General features: G+C 43.6%; 1 protein-coding gene across 1 annotated transcript in view; it reads right to left on the bottom strand.

The window, feature by feature from the left end:
• syt9b (synaptotagmin IXb) overlaps positions 1 to 27,485 on the bottom strand; it is a 158,389-nt gene that overhangs the window by 62,078 nt on the left and 68,826 nt on the right. Inside the window, exons 2-3 of the mRNA XM_072271385.1 lie at positions 15,974 to 16,319; positions 8,309 to 8,852 (exon numbers count right to left, since the gene is read on the bottom strand). Of these exons, the coding sequence (XP_072127486.1) occupies positions 8,309 to 8,852; positions 15,974 to 16,319 (890 nt within the window). The remainder of the gene's footprint in view (positions 1 to 8,308; positions 8,853 to 15,973; positions 16,320 to 27,485) is intronic.

Here is a 27,485-nt window from a genome sequence, read left to right as displayed (position 1 = left end):
ACAGTCAACATTTGAGGATAAGACTCTTCATCAGGACTGGAAAGAAAGATGGTCAGTGTAAAGAAGTGAAGGGAAGGGGCGGAGCAAGAGCTGGCAGATGATGGGGTGGATCCAGGTGAGGAGTGGTGGCTGGCAGATGGTGGAGGGGAAAGTGGGAACAGTGGCACTGTAAGGTTACCCCTCTGCTACTTTCCAATTGAAAATGAACCAACTTGCTGAACCTCTCTCCATAACTCAGTGCTTCGAGACTCAGAAAACATTCTCCATAGGAAGTGATAGATACAGCTCCCCACATCACAGACAAAGCCTCCCCACTACTGAGTACACTTATAAGGGTGCTGACACAGAAAGCACATCCATAATCTAAGAGCCCCATATCCAGGCCATGCTCTCTTTACACTTCCACCATCGGGACAGAGGCACAGGAACCTTAGATCTCACATCACTGGGTTCTGCAACAGTTATTACCCTGCAACCATCAGGCTCCTGAACCGGCGTGGGTAAGTTCACTCACCACTGCTCTAAACTGATTGTATAATCTACAGACCACTTCCAAAGACCCTTTACGACTCATATGCTCAGTATTTTTAAAATTTATTTGCTCATTGCCTTCCTTTGCACATTGGTTACTTGCCTGCAAGCAAATGAATCTCAGGGTAGTATATGGTAACATATACTGTACATATTTTGATAATAAATTTGCATTGACCTTAAATCTCCTCCACATTTTTTCCAGTTAAATAATATCTTTTCTATGGCAGCGCGACCTAACCTGAGCACAATATTCCAAGTGCTGCATTAATTGGCTGCAGTAAATAGTCGCTCATGTGAGGGTAAATGGTAGAAACTGGGGGAAGGATAAATGGCTTAGGGTGACATTAATGTAGGTGGGGCCACGATGGCTGGCGTGAGTTGCAGGCTCTCGCCCTCTCTTCCTCTCTCTCACAATCTCTCTCCATTTTGATCTTTCTCTCTCTCCCACATACACTCTCTCTGTCTCTCTATTTCTCTCTCACACTCTGCCTGTTTTATTCCCTCTCTTTCTTTCTCTCTCAGTCTCCTTCCCACTCTCTCCCTTTCACTCTGTCTTTGTCTCTCTGCCCTTGCTCTTGTTTTTCTGTCTGTGTGTGTCTCTCTCTTCTGTGTCTGTCCCTGTCTCACTCTACCCTCCCACTCTCTGTCCCTCTCTCTTCCTCTGTCTCTTTCTCTCTACCACTCTGTTCCTCTCCTTCCCTCTCTCTGTCACTCTCTGTTTTCCTGTCTCCCTGTCTCTTTCTTTCCCTTTGTCTCTGTCTCTGTCTCTGTCTTTCTCTCTATCTTTCACTCTCTGTCTCTCATGTCTCTCTCTTTCGGTCACTCTGTCTCTGTCATTCTCTCTCTCTCTCTCTCTCGGCCTCTCTTTCTCTCTCTGACTCACTCTCTCTCTGTCTCCCTCTCTCCCTGTCCCTCTCTGTCTCTGTCTCCCTCTCTCTGTTTCTCTCTGTCTCTATCATTTCTGTCTCTGTTTCTCTCTCACTCTCTCTGTCTCTCTCACACTCTGCCTCTCTCTGTCTTTGGCTCTCTCTCTCTCTCTTTCTGTCTCTCTCTCCCCCTCTCCCTCACTGTCTCTTTCTCTTTCTCTCGGTCTCTGTCGCTGTCTCTCTGCCTCTGCGTGTGTGTGTCTCTCTCTGTCTCTCTCTTTCTCTCTGTTTGTCTGTCTGTCTCTCTGTCCCTCTCCTCCTCACTCCCCTTACCCCTCTCTGTCTCTCTGTCTCCCCTCTCTCTCTTCTTCTCTCTCCCTCTCTCTGATTATCTCCTTCCCCCACACTGTCTCTCTCTTTGTCTCTGTCGCTTCGTCTCTCTGTCTGTCTCTCTCCTCCCCCCTCTGTCTCGGTGTCAATCTTTTTCATATCTCTGTCTCTCTCTCTCACTCTGTCTCTCTCTCTGTTTCTCTCTCTGTCTCTCTGTTTCTCTCTGTCTCTGTCTCTCTCTCTGTCCCTCTTTCTCTCCTTCTCTCTTTCACTCTCTCTAATTTATCCCATCAGCATAGCTCATTTTATTTTCAGCGCTGCTCCATGTGAAAAGCTCCTCTGTTACCCAGCTCCCAGCTTCCTGTGGGAAAAACTCACACAGTCACTGAGCGGTACGTGCTGACTGATCTGCTGTGTGTACAGCTGGTGTGCACGAGCTGCAGCTGCCCCTTCAGGCTAGCTGTCCCCATTTTCAGTCGGATCATTAGTCAGATGCAGGTATGAGGCACTCACAACTGGTGCTGCCTCAGCTCTGGGTTCCTGGGGGAAGGGGAACGCTTGCAGAAAGCAGAATCACAGAGTCACAAAGTCAAAGAGGGCTACAGCTCCGAAACAGGCCCTTTAGCCCAACTAGTCCATGTCAAACTTGTTATTCTGGCTAGTCCCAATGATCCGCACCTGAACCATAGCCCTCCATTTCCCTTTCATCTATTATTTATCCAGACATCTCTTACGTGTTGCAAACGAACCACTTCTGCTTGTGGCTCAGTTCACACTTGCACCACCCTCTGTGTTTCACCTCAGGTTCCCCTTAAATATTTCACCTTTCACTCTTAACCTATCATTTCTAATTGTAGTCTCACCCCACCTCAGTGGTAAAAGCCTGCTTGTATTTACCCTATCTATACCCCTCTATCAAATCTCCCCTCATTCTCCTATACTCTAGAGAATTAAGTCCTCATCCATTCAACACTCAGGTCCTCAGGTCCCTGCAAGATCTTTGTAAATTTATTTACAACTTTTCTGGAGGTAGGCCACCAGAACAGCACACAATCCTCCACATCACATGACATCACATTATAGAAAGGGGGAAGAAGCCTGAAAATTAAATTGGGGAGAGGGGAAGTACAAGCTGGAAGGTGATAGGTGAGACCAGGTGAGGACAAAGGTGGGTGGATGAGGGAGGGGAGGATGTTGAAGTAAGAAGCTTGCTCTAAACTGGAAACTTCTTCACTTCCCGCTCCACACTCACTCTACTTTCCCCTCTCCAGGTCTCATCTATCGCCTACCAGCTTGAGCTCCTTCCCTTCTCTCCACCTTCTTATTCTGGCTTCTGTCCTTTTCCTTTCCAGTCCTGAGGAAAGTCCTGATGAAATATTGACGGTTTATTCCTCCTCATACAGTATCCACCTGTTGTGATTGTTTACACCTCCATAAGGTCACTTCTCATTCTCGTACACCCGAGGCTTGGACCTTTTTCCATTGGAAAAGTAGGAAACTGAGGTTAATAACGTCAAGAGAGGCATGGATAAGGTGGATGGCTGCAATTTTTTTTCCAGAGCGGGGAGTCCAAAGGTCATAAGTTTAAGGTGAGCTGGAAAATATTTACAGAGGACTTTCGGGGAACCTTTTTCACAAAAGGCGGGGTGGGCCAATGGAATAAATTGCTAGAAGCAATGGTAGAAATGATTATAATTCTTCATCAGTCCGGATGAAGTGTCTTGGCCTAAAACATTGATTCTTTATTCCTTTCCATAGATCAGGAGTTCCCAACCCGGAATCTACAGACCCCTCGGTTAATGGTAAGAGTCCATGGAATTTCTCCAGGACTTTGTGTGTGTTAATCCAGACTTCCAGCATCTGCGGAATCTTTTGGGTTTATAAGTGCAATTATGATGTTTAAAAGACATTTCAATGGCCATATGGATCGGAAGAGTTAAAGGGGTATGAGCCAAACACAGACAATTCAGACTATCTTCAATAGATATCTTGGTCAGCATGGATGAGTTGGGCCAAAAATGCTGCATACTTGTTGACAATAATTATATCCAGCTCTGGGGGATATACTTTAGAAAAGGTATGAGATCAGGTGCTGGATGGTCATATGAGCAGAGGGTGCACATCACAAGTCCTGGTTATGCGACCACTGACACCAGATAGACAATCTCTGAAGAGTATTGATAATGACTTGTGTCACCCATTTTGTAAAGACACTGCCCAGAAGAAGGCAATGGAAAACCACTTTTCTAGAAAAATTTGCCAAGATCAATCATAGTCATGGAAAGTTCACGGTTGCCCATGTCATATGACACGGCACATAATGAAAGTAAACGTTTCCCATTGTATTCTCAACATTTGCCCAATCCAATTGGTAACAAGGAAAGCACTTCCGATAAATCAGCACTCTTCTATCCTCTGCAAAAGGCATGTTCTCTTGGTGGCTACCCAATTCAAATCAACTTCCCATTCCCACTCCAACCTGTCTGCTCATGGCCTCTTCTGCTGCCACAATGAGGCCAAACTCAGGTTAAAGGAACAACACCTCATACCCAGTCTGGGTAGCTTCAATCTGATAGCATAAACATCAATTTATCTAACTTCCAGTACTTTCTCCCCGGCTCTCTTTTTTTCTCCTTACTTGCCTATCACCTCCGCTTGGTCCCCCTCCTCCTTCCCTTTCTCCCATAGTCCACTCTCCTCTCCCATCAGATTCCTTCTTCTTCAGCCCATTAACTTATCCACCCATTCCTCCCAGCTTCTCACTTCATCCTTAGCAGTTGCAGACACATCTGTCAGCTGGGGAGCAACTCCGTTCAGTGTTAAAGCCGAAGTCAATAGTTTTTTGATTAGTAAGAGCATCAAAGGTTACAGGGGAAGGTGGTAGAATAGGGTTGAAAAGGATAAAAAATCAGCCATGATGGAATGGTGCAGCAGACTCAATGTAATCGAATGGCCTAATTCTGTTCCTACGTATTATGTATGGTCTGACTAGGAGCTGTGTGGTCACTTTCTGAACCTCAGTTGGTTCAGAATCAGAATCAGAATTAGTTTTAATATCACTGGCATAACTTGTTGTTTTGCAGCAGCAGTACATTGCAATACATAATCATAAAAACTGTAAGGTACAGTAAGAGGTATATATATATTTAAAAAGTTGCATTAAATAAATAGTGCAAAAAAAGAAAAAAAAAGGAGGTAGTGTTTATGGGTTCAATGTCCAATCTGAAATCTGATGGCAGTGGATAGGAAGCTATTCTTGAATTGTTAAGTGCGTGCATTCAGGCTCCTGCACCTTCTCCCTGATGGTAGCAATGAGAAGCAGACATGTAAGGGTCAAAAATGTCCACTTAAACTCGTCCTATATTCCCAAGTTTGGCCCATATCCCTTGAAACCCTCCCTATCCCTGTACCTCTCCAAATGTCTCTGAAATATTGCTATTATCATTGTAACCAGCTTATTACTGTCACATGTATGAGATACATTCAGAAGCTTTCTTTTGCATGCCATCCACACAGGTCATTCCATTGCGTAGACCGAGGGGCCTCTCTCCAAATCATAAGAAGAAAAGCAGTGGGAATTAACTAAAGAGAGCCTGCAGATGTTTGAATTCCAGAGTAACTCATACAAAATGCAGGAGGAACTCAGCAGGTCAGGCAGCATCAATGAAGAGGAATAAAGATCTGACATTTCAGGTGAAAACCCTTCATCGGGACTGGAAAAGAAGGGGGAAGACGCCAGATTAAGAAGGCGGGGTGAAGGGAAGGAATACTAGCTAAAAGGTGATAGGCAAAGCTAGGTGAAGGAGAAGGTAGATGGGTGGGAGAAGAAGGATGAAGTGAGAATCTCTGAGGGGATAGGTGGAAAAGGTAAAGAGCTGAAGAAGAAGGAGGAATCTGTAGGAGAGGAGAGTGGACTATGGGAGAAAGGGAAGGATGAAGGGCACCAAACAGAGGTGAAAGGCAAGGAAGGAGAAAAGATAAAATGGGAGCCAGAATAGGGAATAGAAGACTCTTCATCTCATGTTCTCATTATTTATTTTTATTTATTATGACTATTAATTCTTTTCTTTCTCTTTTTTTTGTATTTGTACAGTTTGTTTTTTTTTCACTTTGTTTGTTGTCTGAACAGTTGTGTGTGGTCTTTCATTGATTCGATTATGTTTCTTGTACTTACTGTGATTGCCAGCAAGAAAATGAATCTCAGGGTTGTATATGGTGACGTGTATGTTCTCTGATAATACATTTACTTTGAATTTATGAAGAGTTCATTGTTAAACAAGATACCAGGATAAAAGAGCTGGAGGTGATTATAGGGTTGGCAACTCAAGCTAACTGGCCGATGGCTTTCTGTATGGAATCACAAGGTTGAGACAGTTTACAGTAATTGCAGCTATTTCTTCACACTCCACTGATTTAATAGCCTGCTATTCTTATACAGTGTCCCCAGTGTCTATGCAGCAGCCACACAGCAAATGCTCTGTGGAATTCTCTCTGACAGAGCGGGTAAGGGGCAGAAACTGAGATCCGCATTATCAGAGTAGACTCTGCAAAATGGGTCAGGGCTGTACTGAAGATATTTGTGTGCTAGTTTTGCAGGTTTCACAGCTGACGTTCCTGGGATTTGAACTTCCGACATCTTGCTAAAGAGCTAATACACAAAGTGTTCTTCTTAAGCAGCCTTTGTTTAAAAACAGGTTATTACAACTGTGAAAGAGGGCATTACAAATGCAGGCTTCAGCTGTGCCCATTTTAAAGTAAAATATGGTGGTTTAGTTAAAGGTCTCTCTGCTAATGGCACATTTAGACTGATCCCACTTCACAGCAGTTCAAAGTTCAAGTAAATTTATGATTAAAGTATGCCAATGTCAACATACACTACCTTGAAATTCATTTTCTTGTAGTCATCTACCGGAAAATAAAAAAATACAATACCATTTATGAAAATCTTAAGGAAGTAGTGCTGACCCTTTGAAAGGCAGTAGTCACACCACTCTTGGAGTATTGTGAGTAGTTTTGGGCCGATTATCTAGGAAAGGATATGTTTGTATTGGAGAGGCTCCAGAAGATGTTCCAGACGACATACTTTTAAGATTAATGGAGGAAAGTTCAGGGGTGATGTCAGAGGTGGGTTGTTTACAGAGAGTGTGGTAAGGGCCTGGAACACACTGCTAGGGAGATTGGTACAATATTGATATTTAAGAGACTCTTAAATAAGCTCATAGATAAAGGAAAAATGGAGGTTTTTTGGTCTGTAGAGGAGGGAAGGCCTAGACTGACCATGGGGTAGATTTATATTGTTCTGCACAACATTGTGGACCACAGGGCTCATTCTATGCTGTAATATTCTCTACATACAAAATACTGGAGAAACTCAGCAAGTCAGACAGCATCTGACTGTCTGCGGTAGGGTTGCAGATTGAGCAAGGTCAATACGTGCCAGGGCATTGGAGTTTGGAGTTCAATTCCAGCATCCTCTGTGCGGAGTTTGTACGTTCCTTTCCATGTGTGAGTGGGTTTCCTCCGAGTGCTCTAGTTGCCTCCCACAGCCCAAGGACATATCAGTTAGTGGGTTAATTGGTCGTTGTAAATTGTCCCATGATTAGACTCCGGTTTAATAGATGGGTTGCTGAGCAGTACGACTCAAAGAGCCGAAAGGGCCTACTCTGCACTGCATTTCTAAATCAATCAGTCGATCAATCGGAGGGGAATAAACAATCAATGCTTTGGGTTGCACTTCTTCATTAGGGAAGGGTTTTCTATGGGATCCCCTCCATAGATGCTGCCTGACCTACTGAGCTCCTCCAGCATTTTGTATGTTTTGCTCAAGATGTCCAGCATCTACAGAACCTCCTTTGTCGTCTATGTTCTATGTTCCACTGCTGCAGAGTTGGTGTGGCCTTTAGCGCTGTTCCCTCAAAGCCGTACTGGTGCGTGACCGTGCAGTAACTGAAATGTTCCTGCGCACTTAGCCTTTGTTGTCACACAGCTGTAATTTTCTTTTATATAATGTTAATATAAATTTGAAATTCCAGTATGCTAATATAATTTTGAAACCTACCTTAATATTACTGTGAAGTACCCAGTAATTAGTTATGTGTTAATGAATGTATATAATAATAAATGTTCCCCACATTTATTTTGAAACATTTTAGAGCTTCAATGTATTTACATTGTCAGTGTTTCAAGTTACAACACTGTTACAAATTGTAACAATAAACATAGAATGGAAGTCAGTAACTCAATGTTAATAAACCCCTGGCCCACTGAATGCTGATGCCATCCAGTCAAAACATTCTTTTTGTGCTGTATTTCATTACACACTTCAATTAATAAGATCAAAAGTATGTGATTTTTCAATTTTCATTTGAAATATTAATAGTATGCATATTAGAGAAAAAAATTCAAGTTTTCAGGCTGTGCAAAAAATTCTTGCTCAGAGCAATGCATCATCTGCACAGCTGTAAAAAAGATTAGAGGGAATATTTGTGTTTAGTCAAGCCGTGGACCACAAGCCATAGGAAAGGAAGTAGTTCAGATGGGCGCCTTCCTTGACGTTGGTCTGGAAAGCTCTCACTTACCGAAGTGACATGCTGAATATCCTTCCATAGCACCGTCTCCCGAGGGAAGTCAGATAGCTCGAGGAAGTTGTCCACAGCCACTTGACCAATCACGTCATGGCGGGAGAACCTGTCAAAGTCGTAGACGCTGAAGTGGAGCTTGCGGTTGGCCAGCTCATTGTAGGGGACGGGGAAGAGGAAGGCTTCGTTGAAGATGGGGTTGAGGGTTTTGCGGTGGACCTTGGTCTGGTGTTTGGTTTTGCGGTCGGGCAGCAGGTATATCTTCACATAAGGGTCAGACGTGCCCGAGAAGTCCTTGGCCGGCAGATTGACTGCCTTGTGGACTTTGACTATCAGCTGTTCCAAGTCGCAGTCGTACTTCAACGTGAAGTTAAGTTTGCCACAGGTCTCGTTGTTCCTTCGCCCGTCATCTGTGTCCACCGACCTCTGTTTGTACAACTCAGGTTTGATTCGCCCAATGTCCATGGGTCTCTCCTGCCTTTGGCACTGTTGGATGTCAAAGTCTGGGTTGGAGAGGTTTAACTGTCTTCTTATCGAGTTGTGCCTGAAACCACAAAACAACATCTTTCAGTTAAAAATGTAGTAGGGGATAGTAAATTCATAGGGAATTGTGAACTCCTGGTTGTGTAGCACAGTAGCGAGTGAGAGATTGGGGGAGGGGAATGAGCATGTAGTGAGTAGTTTTGGGCCCCTTATCTAAGAAAAGGAAACAGAGAGCCTGAAGAGAGACTTAGATAGTTCAGGAGAATTGTCAAAGAAGTGGTAAATGAAATACAATTTTAGAAAGTGTATGGTCATGAACTTTGGTGGGAGAAATAAATGGGCAGTATTAATTAGATGGGGAGAGAATTCAAAATGCAGAGATGCAAAGGGACTTAGGAGTCCTTGTGCAAGATACCGTAAAGTTTAACCTCCAGGCTGAGTTGGTTGTGAAGAAGGCGAATGCAGTGTTGGCATTCATTTCTAGAGGCACAGAATATAAGAGCAGGGATGTGATGTTGAGGCTCTATAAGGCACTTGCAAGACCACATGGAGTATTTTGCACAGTTTTGGGCTTCTTATTTTAGAAAGGATAAACTGTCGTTGGAGAGGTTTCAGAGAATATTCACAGGAATGATTCTAGGAATGAAAGGGCTGCCATATGAGGAATGTCTGATAGCTCTTGGGCTGTATTCCCTGGAGTTCAGGAGAATGAGGGGGGATCTCATAGAAACATTCTGAATGTTAAAAGGCCTGAACAGATTAGATATGGCAAAGTTATTTCCCATGGTGGGGGATTCTAGGACAAGAGGGCACAACTTCAGGATTGAAGGGCGTCCATTTAGAACTGAGACGTGGAGAAATTACCTTAGTCAGAGGGTAGTAAGTCTGTGGAAATTGTTGCCACAACCTGCTGCGGAGGCCAAGTCACTGGGTGTATCTAAGGCAGAGATAGATAGGTTCTTGATTTGCCAGGGCATCAAAGGGTATGGGGTGAATATGACTGGAAGAATTGGATCAGCTCATGATTGAATAGTGGAGCAGACTCGATGGGCCGAATGGCCTACTTCTGCTCCTATGTCTTGTGGTCTAAAAGAACTGCTGGCATTAGAGGATGTTCGTGAGAATAATTCCAGGAATGAAAAGGTTAACATATGAGGATAATTTGATGGCTCTGAGCCTATACTTGCTACAGCTTAGAAGAATGATGGGGGTATTTCATTGAGACCTATTGAATATTAAAAGGTCTAGACCAAGTGGATGTAGAGAGGATGTTTCCTATAGTGAGGGAGTCTAGGAACAGAGGGCACAGCCTCAGGATAGAGGGACATCTGTTTAGAGCAGAACTGGGGAGAAATTTGACCAGAGGATGGTGAATCTGTGGAAGTCATTGCCACAGACAGCTGTGAAGTTCAAATCATTGGATATATTTAAAGTGGAGGTTGATAGGTGTCTGATTAGTGGGGGCATCAAAGGTTACGTGGGGAAAGAAGGAGAATGGGGTTGAGAGGGATAATAAATCAGCCATGATGGAACGGAAGAGTAGATTTTATAGATTCATAGAAAACTACAACACCAAAACAGGCCCTTCAGCCCATTCAGTCTGTGCCTAACTATTGTTCTGACTTGTCCCATCAACTTGCACCAGGACCATACCCTTCCATAACATCCCCCATCCATGTATGTATCCAAATTTCTCTGAAATACTGTAATTGAATCCACATCCACCACTTTTGCTGGCAGCTTGTTTGACGCTCTGAGTGAACCTATTGAACTGTCCCCTAATATGATAAGATGAACTCATGACCTCATAATCTACCTTGTTATGGCCTTGCATCTTATTGTCTGCCTGCTCGGCACTCTCTCTGTAACTGCAACACTTTACTCTGCATTCTGTTACTATTTTACCCTGTACAACCTGAATGCACTGATGAAATGATCTGTTTGGATGGCGTGTAAACAAGACTTCTCTCTGCAATGATCAAAAGTTATCATCAAAGGTCATCAAAGTCTTATCAAAGCTGAAGGGAAAAAGGCAGGAGAATGGGGTTGAGGGATAATAGAGCAGTCATATGGAATGGTGGAATGAACATGATGGGCCGAATGGTTCTTCTAACTTCCAGGAGGAACGGTTCGTCCATTACTCCCAACCACAGTACGCAGTCTAGGGAATATCCAGTGTTGTTTCTCCTTCTTTGAGTTTAAAGAGGAGACCTATTCAGCTCTGGCAAGACTTCCTTACTCTTATATTTCAGACCTGTTGGATTAGACGGCATCATTTTTAGTTTCTTTGCAGCCCAACCTTCATGCCTGCTTGTATTTTATTTAACTACCCACATACACGTAAACATTTAGTATGTTTCCTGGTGGTCACAGTATGTATATGCAATTGTACAGTGTGCCCCCTAAGTTACATTTCTGTATAACTCTGGAAAGTTCTTGGTATTACGTTATTTGAATAGGGGCTGTCTGATTGATTAACTCTTATCTACAAATTTGAATTGAATGCTTCTTATCTGTAGGGCATAGGAAATGTTGGCCCACTGTCTTTTTAGGCTTTTCCTAAGCTACTAGATCTTTGTAACTCTGAGCTTTTGATTCTATTCGTAATGTTAGCACTTAATAAAACGATTGTGAAGCAATAAGTTTCATGCCACCTCCTTGACTTCCAAAAGAACCTTGGCTCCAAAACATCAGAATCCAACAAAGCCCTTCCTAATAAAGTGATAAACACAAGAGATTCTGCAAATGCTGGGAATCCAGACCAACACACACAAAATGTTGGAAGATCTCAGCAGCTCAGGCAACGTCTATGGAAAGAAATAAACAGTCCACCTTTCAGACTGAGACTCTTCATCAGGACTGCTGAAAGGTTTCAGCCCAAAACGTTGCCTGTTTATTCTGCTCCTAGATGTTGCCTGACCTGCTGAATCTCCAGAGCATTGTATGTATTGCTCTTTACAATAAAGGCTTACTTTTCAATTCACCTCCCTTCTTTTACCCACTCTATGAAAGCAGCTTCTTCCCTTTAACTTTTACATTGAAGCTCAATGTACTTAGTCTGAGTGGATAGATTTTTGGAGTTGTTAACACAAAACATTTAAGAGAATTTTGGATGAATACATGGATGGGAGGGATATGGTCCTTGGACAGGTCAATAGGACTAAGCAGAATAACAGTTTGGCACAGACTAGATGGGCTGAAGGGAATTTTTCATGCTGTGGTGCTGTTCAATTCTTTCACAATTAGTCATCTGATACTTACTTGGCCAATTAGAGACTTTTCCTTACTTGACTGACAGAATAATTACCGAGCCAACCATCCTTCCCCACTCCAATGCTAATATTTCTTGAGGCCTCCTTCGTTTAGGGTTGACCATGGATGTTGCTTACCTCTACTACCTCCCCTGGCTATAATAATCTTAAGGTACCAATGCTAGTATTTATTTTAATATGCTTTGCCGATTAAATGCTAATATTTATTGTCTAACAAACAAATAATAATATTTCTGTAAATTGTTTTCTGCCTGGAGGTGGGGTGGCCTGGAAATTACTCTTTAATTTCTGAAAAATCCTGCAACTGTTGTTAGTCCAAATCAGAAGACTGGTTTGTTTCTATGTTGCAAACAGATGTGTTTATTATCAGATTTCTGGATTAAATTGCGGTGTTGAGCAGGCTGTCTTCTGAGGAAAGGATGGACCCACTAGGCTTACAAATATCAGCGATCAGGAGAGTGAGAGAGGATGTAATTGAAAGATATAAAATCCTGAGCGGCCGCAGAGAGGATGTATCCTTGAGAGGGAAAGTAACCAAGGATCACTAATAGAAGTTTGAGTCACCCATCCAAGATAAAAATGACATGTTTTTTTTTCATTCAGAGGGTCTTGTGCCTTTGGAATTTCTCTACTCGATTGGCAATGAAAACAGAGTCTTTGATATATTCTCAAGTTAGAAATGGATAAAATAGTCACAGAATCATACAGCATGGCAACAACCTTTGGAACAGTTCATCTATGCTGGCCACTCTGCCCATCTGAACTAGTCCCTATTTCCTATGTTTTGCTCATATCCTTCCTAGGAGTTCTCACCTGGGGGTCCACAGACTCTTTGGTTAATGGTTGGGGTCCATGGCATAAAAAAAGGCTGGTACCCCCCTGCTCTAAACCCTTCCTATCCATGTGCCTGTCCAAGTACCTTTTAAATGTTGATATTGTACCTTCCTCCAACATTTCCTCTGGCAGCTTAGTCCATATACAGGTGAAGAAGTTGCCATTCATGTCTCTATTAAATCTTTCCCTTTTCACATTAAACATATTCTACTTCTTCTTAAGCCCATCACCCCGATTGGGGCATAGCCCTTGGACAGCAGATCACCAGAGTAATCTGCCCAGTTTAGTCTTCCAAGGTTTCCCAGGTTTAGTCGAGCCTCTCCTTTTTCTCCCGGGGTTGAGGTCTTTGGAGCTTCTGTAGCACACCTTACACATATGTTTCTAGTATTTGGTTCCTTTTCCCTGGGAAAAGGGCTGTGTGTATTCACTCCATCTATAGCCCTCGTGATTTTATGTACCTCTCTAATTTTGGTCCTTGGTCTTGTATGTTTCAAGGAACAAAGTCCTGGCTGTCCAACCTCTCCCAATAACTCAAACACTCAAATCCCAGCAACACCATCCTAAATCTTCTTTTGTATTCTTTCCAACTGAATGCTATCTTTCCTTACAAGAGGTTGGTTAAAAATGCATACCGTACTCTAAGAGCAGTCTCACTAATGTCTTGTACAACTGCAATGTACGGTTAACATACGAGGTGTTTTTGATGGCTCTGGGCCTGGACTCGCTGGAGTTTAGAGGAATGGGGGGGAGGAGGAGAATCTCATTGAAACCTATTGAATATTGAAAGGCCTAGTTATAGTGGATGAGAAGGGGATGTTTCCAATAGTGGGAGAGTCTAGGATCTGAGATCACAGAAAGACATCCCGAAAGAGTAAAGATAACAAGTAATTTCTTTAGCCAGAGGGATGTAAAATTGTGTAATTCATTGCCACAGATGGCTGTGGAATCCAGGCTATTAAAAGCAGAGATTGATAGATTCTTGATTAGTAAGGATGTCAAAGGCTATGGGGAGAAGGTCGGAGATTGGGGTTGAGAGGGAAAATAAATTAGCAAATATTAAATGGAAGAACGGAGTCAATGGGCTGAATGGCCATTCTGCTCCTATGTCTTATTGTCTAATGGCTCAGCCTCTATGCTCAGTGCCCTGACTGATGAAGGCCAGAGTGTAAAAAGCCTTCTTTACCACCCCCGGCCACCGTCCACCTATGACATCAATTTTACGGAACTGTGTACAGTACTTGTGCTCCAAGATCCCTCTGTTCCTACAACACACACTCCAACATGCAAACTTTTGCTGTATAATTATTATCCTGGTCTGACTTTCCACTTGGCATTTATGTTTTATTTTACTTAGAGAAACAGCACGGTAACAGGCCCTTCTGACCCAATGAGCCCGTGCCTCCCAATTATAACCATGCGACCAATTAACTTACGAATCCTGTACGTCCTTCAAACGTGGGATGAAACCAAACAACCTGGAGGTAGCCAGTGTGGTCACAGGAAGAATGCACAAAATCCTGACAGGTAGTGGCAGAAATTGAACCCATGTCACAGCCACTAATGTCATAGCCAGTTATGCTAACCACTAAGCTACAGTGCCACCCAAAAAAAAAACAAATTAGGGGTGGAACAGTAGCATAATGTTTAGAGTAATACTATTACAGCACTAGTGACGCAGGTTCAATTCCTGACGCCATCTGGGAGGAGTTTGTATGTTCTCCCAGTGACCACGTGGGTTTCCTCCGGGTGCTCTGGTTTCATCCCACGTTCCAAAGACATATGGGTTAGAAAATCAATTGGTCACATTGTGTAGTTGGGTAGTGTAGGTCTGTTGGGCCACAAGGGCCTGCTTCATGAATTGGTACACTACCATAAGTAGTTCATAATCCTTCCCAGGATCCAGGCAGAGTAAAAGAACTTGGGCCTTCCCTTACCTGTCTCAGACCAGTATTATATATCTGCAGGCAACACACCATAATACAAAGGTACAGGATGTGCATCTAGCTCACATGTTGGTGGAGGAGACTCGATGGGCTGTTGACCTAATTTCGCTCCTATGTCTTGTGCTCTAATGGTCCGACCTCTACAATCAGAGCCCTGACTGATGAAGATCAAAGTGCCAAAAGCCTGAAAAGCCATCTCATAGGCATTCTACAAATTCTCTCCCTTGGGATCCGGCACCAAGCTGATTTTCCCAATTCACCGGCATATTGAAATCCCCCATGACTATCGTAACATTGCCCTTATGACACGTGTTTTCGCTCTTCTATTGCAATTTGTATCCCACATCCTGGCTACTGTTTAGAGGCCTGCATATAACTCCCATCAGGGGCTTTGATCCTTGCAGTTTCTTAACTCTACCTACAAGGTTTCTACATCTCCTGCTCCAATGTCACATCTTTCTAAGGATTTGATTTCATTTTTATCAACAAAGCAACCCCACTCCCTCTACCTACCTGCCTATCCTTTCAATAAAATCTGTATCAACCAACACACATAAAAGTTGCTGGTGAACGCAGCAGGCCAGGCAGAATCCCTAGGAAGAGGTACAATCGACGTTTCGGGCCGAGACCCTTCGTCAGGTCATGAGTCCTGACGAAGGGTCTCGGCCCGAAACGTTGACTGTACCTCTTCTTAGAGATGCTGCCTGGCCTGCTGCGTTCACCAGCAACTTTTATGTGTGTTGCCTGAAATTCCAGCATCTGCAGATTTCCTTGTGTTTGCGCGAATAAAATGTGTATCCTTGGATATTAAGCTCCCGACTTGGATCTTCTTTCAGCCAGGACTCAGTGATGCCCACAACATCATACCTGCCAATCTTTAAATGTGCTACCTTATTCTGTATGCAATGTGCAGTCAAATATAACACATTCAGTCCTGTATTCATCACCCTTTTCAATTTTGTTCCCCTGTTACACTGCAGCTCATCCCACTAACTGCAATTGTAGCCGATCATCTGCCTATCCTTCCTGACAGTCTCACAATACACTGCTTCTGCTTGTATACCAACTTATATTTACGATTTCAATCTCATAAACTTGCCGGCTGGCCTTTCCAAACATGTTTTACCACTGACCTTGTGGAAGACGTGGGTTCTGTGATCTGCCGGTGCATCCGTACATTGTGGGAACAGTTCTCTTTGTTCTGGGCTTCCACAGGGATGTTGGGGGAGGTGTGGCTGATCTTCATGGCTGACTCTGGGTAGGAGGCCGGCTCTGTCGTGAAGTCCTCGCTGCACTCCTGCCCATTGGTCCCGTTGTCCGTGTAGGGCTGCTGATCCTGTTGGCTCCCCTTGTGGTCAGATGACTCACTGCGCTCTCGCCACGGGATCCAGCACAGCTTCCAGGAGACGAAGAGCGAGACGCCGAAGAGGGCCAGGCCGCAGGCCGTGACCACCAGCGATAGGAGGCTAATGGAGATGTCTGGAAAATGAGGAAGGTCTTTTGCTTAGAACTATCATCCAATTATAGAGTCACAGAATGATAGAGCACATAAACAGGCTCTTCAGCCCATCTAGTCCATGACTAGACCCCATCAACCTGAACCTGGACCATAGCCCTCCCTATCCCTCCAATCCATGTACCTATCCAAACTTCTCTTAAATGTTGAAATCGAACCCACATCCATCATTTTATGCCCACAGGGTTCAGCAGAACAACAGAGAACACAAGACAGAGCCTGAGGGACAGAGCAAATACCATGCACAAATACATTCCCCATGAGCTCAGTGAGCAAAGGTCTCCCCTCTGTTGTGCATGGATCTTGCCTGTAGTTGATGCTATTTTAGTCATTAACTCAAGCACTGTGGACCACTGTAGCTGTACTTTTAATCACAAACTTAATTGAAAATTTGGCACTTGTACTGCAGTTAATTGTGAGGCTCGGAGATTTGATCTAGGGAATGCATACTTATTGCGCAAATCCCACTGGTGTCTGCTTTGCTGAGAGCACACCTGCTTCCTTACACAGGCAGACATGATGAGCCAAAACCATTCAAACAATATTGCATCTTTTGACAACGATTAAATTTCAAAGTACATTGAATGAGGCCTCCATCGGCCAGGGTCAGCCACGGAAGTTGGGTCCTACCTGCGTAGATATGCAAGCCTGGGCAGTACAATATGGAGAGCAGCTGTTTCCCATGCACCATGTAGGACTGCCTTAGGGACGCCAGCTCTGGAGTTTTCCTTGAGTTTTACTCCAGAAGCCTTCCCCATGAGGCAGCGGAGGTTTGAGATCAGGGTTTTCCTTCTCCTAATTGAGCTGCCAACCACGGCTGATGAGCCCCATCTGCCCAAAGTGACTAGTCACCCACCTTTGCCCCTTCTCCCGTCGGTAGAAACGGTTCTGCTAGGCTGAGTAGCTAAGCCACACATGAAGGCCAGGAGCTCGACTTGGTTGTCAGAGGCTATTTGAGATGCACACCATTGGGAGCGTTTAATCGATAGTGTGAGCTTGCCTCCAATACCAACCCTGGCTACGACAACTCTAAAGAATCTATCAAAGTACAGTACTGTGCAAGTGTATAAGCTAGGGTGCCTAAGATACTTGCACAATACTGTAGTAATTTTATGTATTGCACTGTACTGCTTCCGCAAAAAAAAAACAAATTTCAAGACATATCTCAATGATGTTAAACCTGATTTTGATATGGGTCTCTATTGTTGACTGAGAGTAGGAAGGGGGCAGGGAGAGGGTAGGGAGCGGGAAGCACCAGAGAGACATTCTATAATGATCAATAAACCAATTGTTTTAAATGAAATGACCTTGCCTGGTGTCTCAGGCCTGGGTGTGCCTGCACCCACGCCACTCCCCATCCCTGGCACTCCTTCTCTGCCACCCGTCCCATACCCTTCCCATGGCACTCCACTCAACATCCTTTGCTCCCACCAGATTTGCAAACTCGATCTCCACTCCATGTTGACAAATACAGCACCGTGCATCACTATATACAACCCTGAAGTTAATTTATATGCAGGCATTCACTGTAAGTACAAAGAAACACAATAGAATCGATGAAAAACTGCACATGACAAAGAACAACAAACTGCAAATACATGTAACTCTCGCTTTGGCTTGTGGCTTAATATACGGGCTGATAACCCCCGGCCCTGCAAAACTTAAGAAATCTTGTTTGGGTGGATGCTGCGCGATCTGTCCCCTGTTACAAATCAGTACTCCGAAATAACAAACAGTACATAATATGCAATTAAACGATTAAGCTTTATAATTCTTACGTTGACTATATGGTTAATAAAGAAACAAAAGGGCCCAATCTTATTAAACAGTCTGTTGCGTAAAGTTGGAGCTCACTGATAAGTCGATCGTCCACCATTGACCTCTTCCGATCGTCGCTGCCCTTTAGACCCTCGCTCCAAGTCCGCCCCCGTCCGGCCGTCTACCAAATCTCTCCATTTGCGTCTTCTCTCCTCATCTTTCCCCGGCAAAAGCCCGGAAAACATCTCCTTCCAGATTCACAAGACAGAGCAACAAAATCCTGATTGGCTAACATCCATAATCATAGTCCTGTTATCTCCAGCCATAACCCAAACATTGCTGCTACAAAGGAACTGTTACCTCAGCAGTGAACATTACAGAGAAGCCATTTCATTAGCCTTACAGCATGTTACATACAAAATGAAAGTAAATAATAATAATATATAAGTAAGCAATGAATACTGAAAACATGAGCTGCAGAGTTATTAAAAGTGAGTCCATAGCATGTGGAATCAATTCAGTATTGGGGTGAGTGAAGTTATCCACACTAGTTCAGGAGCCTGATAGATGAGGCATAGTAACTGTTCCTGAACCAGGAGGCGTGCGACCCAAGGCTCCTCTATGCCTTGCCCTGTGGCAACTGTAAAAAGAGAGCATAGCCTGGATGGTGGGGGTCCTGGATGATGGATGTTGCTTTCCTGAGATAAACCTCTATGTAGATGTACAGTGCTCCTTGGAAACATACTGCCTCCATTTTAGGACAAGTTCAGCAGCAAAACTGTTGTATTATTAGAAACCATTAATAAACAGTTGAATCGCTCAGCAGAGATGGTGCTCGGTGCTCAGTGTTGGAGGGCTGGTTGGAGGCTCAAAGTTTTCAGATGGACTCAGAGTCTGACTGCGGTCGGGTGCTTCCAGGATGCCGCATCAGCAAGTTTGCGGTGCTGGAAGCTCATGGCAGGGAGAGTTTCTTCCTTCTAAAGTCTGCATGAGATGATGGGCTATCGGGACTTTGAGACTTTTTTTTACCGTGCCCATGGTCTGCTCTTATCAAATTACGGTATTGCTTTGCACTGTTGTAACTATACGTTATAATTACTTGGTTTTGTCAGTTTTAGTCTTGGTCTGTCTTGTGTTTCTGCGATATCACACTGAAGGAACATTGTATCATTTTTTAATGCATGCATTTCTAAATGACAATAAATGAGGACTGAGTGTCCTCATAATCTAATCTAAACTAAACAGTTGGTTCCTTGTTGTTATAGCTGGGGTGGTAATGGGGTCAAGCTCTCACTACCTATTAATGCTCCCAATAGCATGTGCCTCAAATAGCCTCTGACAACGAAGTCCAGCTCCTAGCCTTCATGTGTGGCTAAGCCCGGTGGAACCGTTTCTACTGACAGGAGAGGGGCAAAGGCGAGGCGCCTTGAAACCAGTCGCAACGGGCAGATGGGGCTCATCATGTGTGGGTCAATGGGACTAGGCTGAATAACAGTTCACATAGACTAGTGGGCCAGTTTCTGTGCTGTAGCTCTCTGTGACTCTGGTTGGTTAGTCACTATAGATTACACTTTGTGTATACTGTAGGTCAGTATAGAGACGGTTAACAGGAGTGTAGGCCAGGCAAAATGGGAAATGGGAGTCTGATAGTTGGTATAGATGTTGGACTGATACTCCATAATGCTCTGACAAATGGCCACCAGTCACCACAGGAGGAGCGCATGACAGCACATCAATGACTGAAGTCAAAGAAAATAATGAAGGAACATCAAAAATAGATGCAACCAGAATTCCATTGCATCTTCTCCCCCATTCAATCACACTATGCCTGATCTTTCACCTCAACACCATTTCCATTGATTTCCTTAATGTTTCAAATAGGGTGGTGAGGTGGAGATACGTCTCTAACAAAGGAGGTGTAAGGCGTTCCTTCCCTCTGCTAGCCTGCAGGTCACCCTTGGGCAAGGTGTAGCATCTGCTTAGCCCCCGATCAGGGCCATGTGAAGTCATGGGAGCAGGTGGTGGATGGTCATATAAGCAGCTGGTGCATATCACAAGTCTTGGTTATGCAACCACTGACGCCAGGCCGACAATCTCTGAAGAGCATTGATAATGGTTGGGGGTCACCCATCTTGTAAAGACACTGCCTGCAAGAAGGCAATGGTAAACCACTTCTGGAGAAACATTTGCCAGGAACAATGATGGTGAAGACCACGATCACCCATGTCATAGGATACGAAACATAATGATGATGATTAATGTTTCAAGATCTGTTGATAAGCAACTGTGCTCCCACTGCCCCCTTAGAGTTGTAGTAGGCAGCATGGTAGTGAAGTGGTTAGTGCACTGCTTTGCAGTGATAACCAATTGGGTTCGATTCCCGCCGCTTGGCGTAAGAAGATTATACATTCTCCTTGGAACTGTGTGGGTTTCCTCCGCATGCTCCAATTTCCTCCCACATTCCAATGATGTATTGATTAGAGTTAGTGACTGGTGGGCAGTGCCATGTTGGCACCAGAAGCGTGGTGACATTTGCCCAGCACAATCCTCACTGATTTGAATTAACACAAATGATGCATTTCACTGGTATGTTTCAGTATACATGTTATAAATAAAGCTAAAATCCTAATATTTCATCTTTTGAGTCATCAAGCACAGAAATAGGACCACCATGTATCTGCCAACCATCAAGGCCTCTCTATTTTAGTCTGTTACACAAGAAGTTGATCTGTAGCCTCCTACACCTTTCAATTCCTCATCCAGCTACTCACTGATTATTATGTGAGTTTCTGCCTCCATCATTCCCTCAGGCCACACATTCCAGATTGCAATCAACTTCTAGGTGGAAAAAAGTGGAACTGGTTTATTATTGTCACATGTACGGAGATACAGTGAAAAGTTTGCCTAGCATGCAGTTCATACAGATCAGATCATTACACAATGCATTAAGGTGGAACATGGTAAAACAATAACAATGCAGAATAATGTGTAACTGCTACAGAGAAAGCACAGTGCAGATAGACGATAAGGTGTAAGATCATATCTGAAGTTCTACCCTGGGCCCTTCATTCCATCATAAAGAAAGTGCACTGGTGGATATACTTTACTAGGAGCTCGAGACTTCTTGTAGGCATTGACAGTAAATAGAAAGAAACACAAGAGAATCAATGAAAACCTTCACACAAGAGAGCCAGACACAAAACCAATGTGCAAAAAGGCAACAAAATGTGCAAATACGAAAAGAAAAGAAATAATAATAATTATAAATAAGCAATAAAAACTGAGAACATGAATTGTGGAGTCATTAAGTTTGTAGATTCAGTTCAGTGTTGGGGTGAGTGAGGTTATTTACACTGGTTCAGAAGCCTGATGGTTGAGGAGTAATAACTCTTCCTGAACTTGTCCTGAGGCTCCTGTACCTCCTGATGGCAGCAGCAAGAAGAGAGCAAGGCCTGGATGGTGGGGTTCCTTGATGATCGATGCTGCTTTCCTGCGACAATGCTCCTTGTAAGTATATGGTGGGGAGGGATTTACCTGTGATGGACTGAGCTGTATCCAGTACTTTCTGCAGAGTATTCTATTGCACTTTTGAAGATGGAATGGCTTTGGAAAGTCAAGTGATTGGTTACTCATCGCAGGGCATTCAACACTGATCTGCACTGATTTATGTGGCTGGTCCAATTATGTCTCTGTAGTAACACACACAAGTTGGTGGAGGAAGCCAGCAAGTCAGGCATCATCTATGAAAAGGAGTGAAGAGTTGACGCTTTGGGCCGAGACCCTTTATCAAGAATCCAGTTAACTGATTTATTTTATTTAGAAATGCAGCATGGAACAGGCCTGTGACCTGTGACGCCCAGCAACCCACCAATTTTAACCCTAGCCTAATCACAGAACAATTGATAAGTCTTCGCACTATGAGAGAAAACCAGAGCACTCAGAGGAAAACTAAATACACATGGGGAAGGAACGTATAAACTTGCTTACATAGCGCGTGGAATTGAACTCCGAACTCCAACGTCCCGAGCTGCAAAAACTTTGTGCTAATCACTATGCTACCCTATGCCCTAGGTCTCTCATTTATACTATGGGAATTATAGATGGGAAATTATACTAAATGAAGATGAGTTCATTCTTTTTATGTTTTTTTTAAGCAAATGTCTTAAAAATGACAGTGCTGGAGCTATAATGGATTCTCAAGGCTTGGAATGAGCTCTCGGCTTCCAGTAATAAATCATTTATGAAATACACATTATGATGAGATGTGGGCTGCGATATGAATTTCATAACGGGGCAGATTTGATAACTCGCAATAGAATTAGGTCTGTGGTTTAATTGTAAGCATAAGGTTTTAAATTATATCCCAGTAACACTCTGCCCTCTGATTTTAACCATTCATTAAATATTCATCACCGAAATTGTTTGGAAATGCCAGTATGCATTGATAACTAGAGCGGTACAGCACAAGAACAGGCCCTTTGTCCCACGATGTCTGTGCCAGACATGATGCCACATTAATCTAATCCCTTCTGCCTGCACGAGATCTACACTCAGTGGCTACTGCTGTGCATTTGCAGATGTGCTTCTGCATACCATTGTTGGAATGTGTGGTTATCTGAGTTACTGTCACCATCCTGTCAGCTTGAACCAGTCTGGCCATTCTCCTCTGACCTTTCTCATTAACAAGGTGTTTTCAAAACAGAACTTCTGCTCACCGGATGCTGTTTTCACCATTCTCTGTGAACTTTAGAGGCTGTTTTGCATGAAAACCCTAGGAGATCAGCAGTTTCTGAGATACTCAAACCACCCTGTCTGGCACCAACAATCATTCAATGGTCAAAGTCATTTAGATCACATTTCTTTCCCATTCTGATATTTGGTCTGAGCAACAGCTGGACCTCTTGATCATATCTGCATGTGACAGCGGACACCGCTTCAAAGGATGGCCTAAAACAGGCAAGGGTTGCCGGCAGCCGGTGAGATAGAGATATGCCTGTCCAAGAATGTAAAGTCAGCTCCTGCCGACTGAACCGATGAGAGCTACAGTGAGATCCAACGGCTAGGAAGGTGGTTCTACAAATTTGTGGAGAGTGAAGGACACAACAAGAGCCAGAAAACATCAAGGTCACTCACTGCAACCGAAGAATATTCCAGTTTGTGATGGTTGTTCATACCACTGGACTTGGACTTTCAAGTTTGAGAGAGTGGAACTGCCCCAGTGCAATGGATTTTCCACCTTAAAAACTTTCTCGCAAGGGTTTTCTGTCATCGTCAGACATGAGGAACAACCATTTTATATATATATATATATAAAATTAAACAAGTAGTGCAAAAAGAGCAAAAAGAAAAAAAATAGTGAGGTAGTGCACATGGGTTCATTGTCTATTCAAAAATCTGATGGAGGAGGGGAAGAGGTTGGTTTGAAATGTTGAGTGTGTGCTTCAGGCTCCTGCACCTCCTCCTTGGTAGCAGCAATGCGAAGAGGGCATGTCCTGAGTGACGGGGGTCCTTAACGATGAACGCTGCCTTCTTGAGGCATCGCCTTTTGAACAGTTTACCGATCCATGTCTAGATGGCATCTTTACCAAGGGCAAGAAATGCCTATCGGAATATTTAACACAACCAGATGTGAGACTGATAATTAGACCATATAACCATATAACAATTACAGCACGGGAACAGGCCATCTCGGCCCTTCTAGTCCGTGCCGAACTCTTAATCTCACCTAGTCTCACTGACCTGCACTCAGCCCATAACCCTCCATTCCTTTCCTGTCCATATATCTATCCAATTTAACCTTAAATGACAACATGGAACCTGCCTCAACCACTTCTGCTGGAAGCTCGTTCCACACAGCCACCACCCCCTGAGTAAAGAAGTTCCCCCTCATGTTACCCCTAAACTTTTGTCCTTTAACTCTCAACTCATGTCCTCTTGTTTGAATCTCACCCACTCTCAATGGAAAAAGCCCATCCATGTCAACTCTATCTATCCCCCTCATAATTTTAAATACCTCTATCAAGTCCCCCCTCAACCTTCTACACTCCAAAGAATAAAGACCTAACTTGTTCAACCTTTCTCTGTAACTTAGGAGATGAAACCCAGGCAACATTTTAGTAAACCTCCTCTGTACTCTCTCAATTTTATTGACATCTTTCCTATAATTCAGTGACCAGAACTGTACACAATACTCCAAATTTGGCCTTACCAATGCCTTGTACAATTTCAACATTACATCCCAACTCCTATACTCAATGCTCTGATTTATAAAGGCCAGCATACCAAAAGCTTTCTTCACCATCCTATCCACATGAGATTCCACCTTCAGGGAACTATGCACCGTGACGTCTTCTTCAACAGCAAAATTCTTCATTACTTTCTGCTTGACACTGTACTAATGTATCTTCCATGAGGAGATAAAATAGATAAAAACCAAAATAAAAACTGATGAGTTTGCTTGTATTCTCACTGGGTTTGTGACAAACAGAGAGTGACTGGAATTCTGAGCTCCTCGGCTACATTGAGGTTGAGCTGCCCTTTAATTTCAATCTGTGTAGCATTAATCATTCATTGCCATGCAACTTTCACTGAAAATACCCCAGAGATCCATCTGGATTCTTCCAGTCAGTCAAATGAATATTGCATTTTGCCTTGAGTGACTAAATAGTCGTGGTGAGGGGAGGGATTGTTGAGGTAATGGGGTAAGGGAATAGAGATTGAGAGGGAAAGAGGGAGAGAAGGAAAAAAGGGGAGGGGAAGAGAGAGAGGGAGAGAGAAGAGAGAGATGGAGCTGGAGAGAGACAGAGAGAAAGGAGAGAGAGGGAGAGAGAGAAGAGAGAGATGGAGATGGAGAGGGTCAGAGAGAAAGAATGAGAAAGAGGGAGAGAGAGAAAAAGTTAGAGGGAGGAAGAGAGAATGAGGTGGAGAAAGAGAGAGAGCGGAGGGAGAGATGGAGAAAGAGAGAGGGAGGAAGGAGGGAGGGCAAGTACAGGGTTAAGACAACAGTGTGAGAGGGAGACAGAAGCAGAATGAGGGGGAGAGAATGTGTGGACGGAAGAGGGATTTGAGAGGAGGTAGGGTAGGGAGTGAAATGGAGGAAAGGGAGAAAATGGGAAAGCCAGAGACAAGAGAAAGAATGGTGAGGAGTGGGGGTGCAGGAAAGAAAAAGGGAAGTATAAAGAAATGCAGGGGAGAGAGGGAAAGGCCTGTGTGGATTCCACTCGGGTGCTCTGTTTTTCTCCCACATCCCAAAGATGTATGGGCCAGTGGGTTTACAAGGGGTGATTGATAAGTTTGTGGCCTAAGGTAGAAGGAGTCAATTTTTAGAAAACCTAGCACATTTATTTTTCAACATAGTCCCCTCCCACATTTACACACTTAGTCCAGTGGTCGTGCAGCATACGGATCCCTTCTTTGTAGAAGTCGGCGTCTTGGACCTCCAGAAAGTGGTCCACACCATGGGGTGATTGATAAGTTCATGGCCTAAGGTAGAAGGAGTCAATTTTAGAAAACCCAGCACATTTATTTTTCCTACATTTACACACTTAGTCCAGTGGTCATGGAGCATACGGATCTCTTCTTTGTAGAAGTCGACGTCTTGGACCTCCAGATGTGATCCACAGCAGGGGTGATTGATAAGTTCGTGGCCTAAGGTACAAGGAGATGAGTTATTGACTTCAAACTTTCTGCATGATTTCTCAAAGAGTTGAACTGCATGTGCATGTAACAAGAGTTGTATAATCCATCTCCTTCTACCTTAGGCCACAAACTTATCAATCACCCCTGCTGTGGACCACTTTCTGGAGGTCCAAGACACCAACTTCTACAAAGAAGGGATCTGTATGCTCCGCGACCACTGGACTAAGTGTGTACATGTAGGAGGGGACTATGTTGAAAAATAAATGTGCTAGGTTTTCTAAAATTGACTCCTTCTAACTTAGGCCATGAACTTATCAATCACCCCTCGTATTTTCCACTATAGTGAGAGGGCGTGTGCTAGAATGTGGCGGGGGGGGTAGTTCATGGCAATGTGGGGAAAATATAAAGATTTGAGATGGTTTAATGTCATTTCCATTACTCAAGTGTAAAGGAGAATGAAATAATTTTTGCTCCAGATAGGGTCCAGCACAAAAGAAAACAATAAAAAGGGATTCATGTAGGATTGGGGGCAAAGGGAGGGAGAAGAGAAACAGAGAACAGAGAAAGGTATGTGCACAATGGAAGTCACCTGAATTAGAGGGTATGAGCTACTAGAGAGGTTGGACAAACTTGGATTGTTTTCTCTGGAACATCAGAGGCTGAGGGGAGATGTAATCAATATAAAATCCTGCCCAAGGACTCTAAGTCCCTTTGCACCTCTAACTTTTGAATTCTCTGTTTATAAAATAGTCTATGCCTTTATTTTTTCTACCAAAGTGCATGACCATACATTTCCCTACACTATATTCCATCTGCCCCACTTTGCCCATTCACCCAATTCATCCAAGTCCTTCTGCAGACACCCTGCTTCCTCAACACTACATACCCCTCACCTATCTTTCTATCATCCACAAAACTGGCCACAAAGCTATCAATTCTGTCATCCAAGTCATTGACATATAATGTGAAAAGTAGCAGACCCAACACCAACCCCTGCAGACCAGCAGCCAAGCAGAAAAGCCCCCTTTATTCATGCACTTTGCCTTCTGCCAGTCGGCCAATCTTCTGTTCATGTTAGTATCTCTCCTGTAATACCATGGGCTCTTATCTTGTTTAGCAGCCTCGTGTAGCATCAGACTAATTTTATCGTCTAAATTCCTTTCCAATGTGGGTGAGTCCATTCAGCCCAATATACCTCTGCAATCTCTCAGGACCATCTATCAATCTATTCCCCTACTTATTTCCTTGTAACCTACCCATCCCAGACCCTACTGCTCACCAACATAATAATCAAAGTTCAAAGTTCAAAGTAAATTTGTTACTATATACTACTTGAGATTCAGATTTTTTCAAGCATTTACAGGAAAATAAAGAAATACAATAGAATTTACGAAAACCTATACCTAGACAAAGACCAATATACAAAAGAAGACAAACTGTGCAAATAAAACATATTACTGAGAGCATGAGTTTTAACGAGTCATTGAAAGTGAATCTGTAGATCATAGAATCAGTTCTGTGTTGACGTGAGTAAAGTTATCCACACTGGTTCAACAGCTTGATGGTTGTAGGTTAAAACTGTTCCTGAAGCTGGTGGTGTGGGATCCGAGGCTCCTGTACCTCCTTCCTGATGGCAGCAGTGAGAAGAGAGAATGTTCGGTTGGTCAGGTTCTTTGATATTGCTCTATGTGAGTGTGTTCAGTGGTGGGGAGGACTTTAACTGTGACGGACTG

Source organism: Mobula birostris, chromosome 11, assembly GCF_030028105.1.
Source record: "Mobula birostris isolate sMobBir1 chromosome 11, sMobBir1.hap1, whole genome shotgun sequence".
Classification (NCBI taxonomy): Eukaryota; Metazoa; Chordata; class Chondrichthyes; order Myliobatiformes; family Myliobatidae; genus Mobula; species Mobula birostris.
This window is presented reverse-complemented; position numbering and strand designations above follow the sequence as displayed.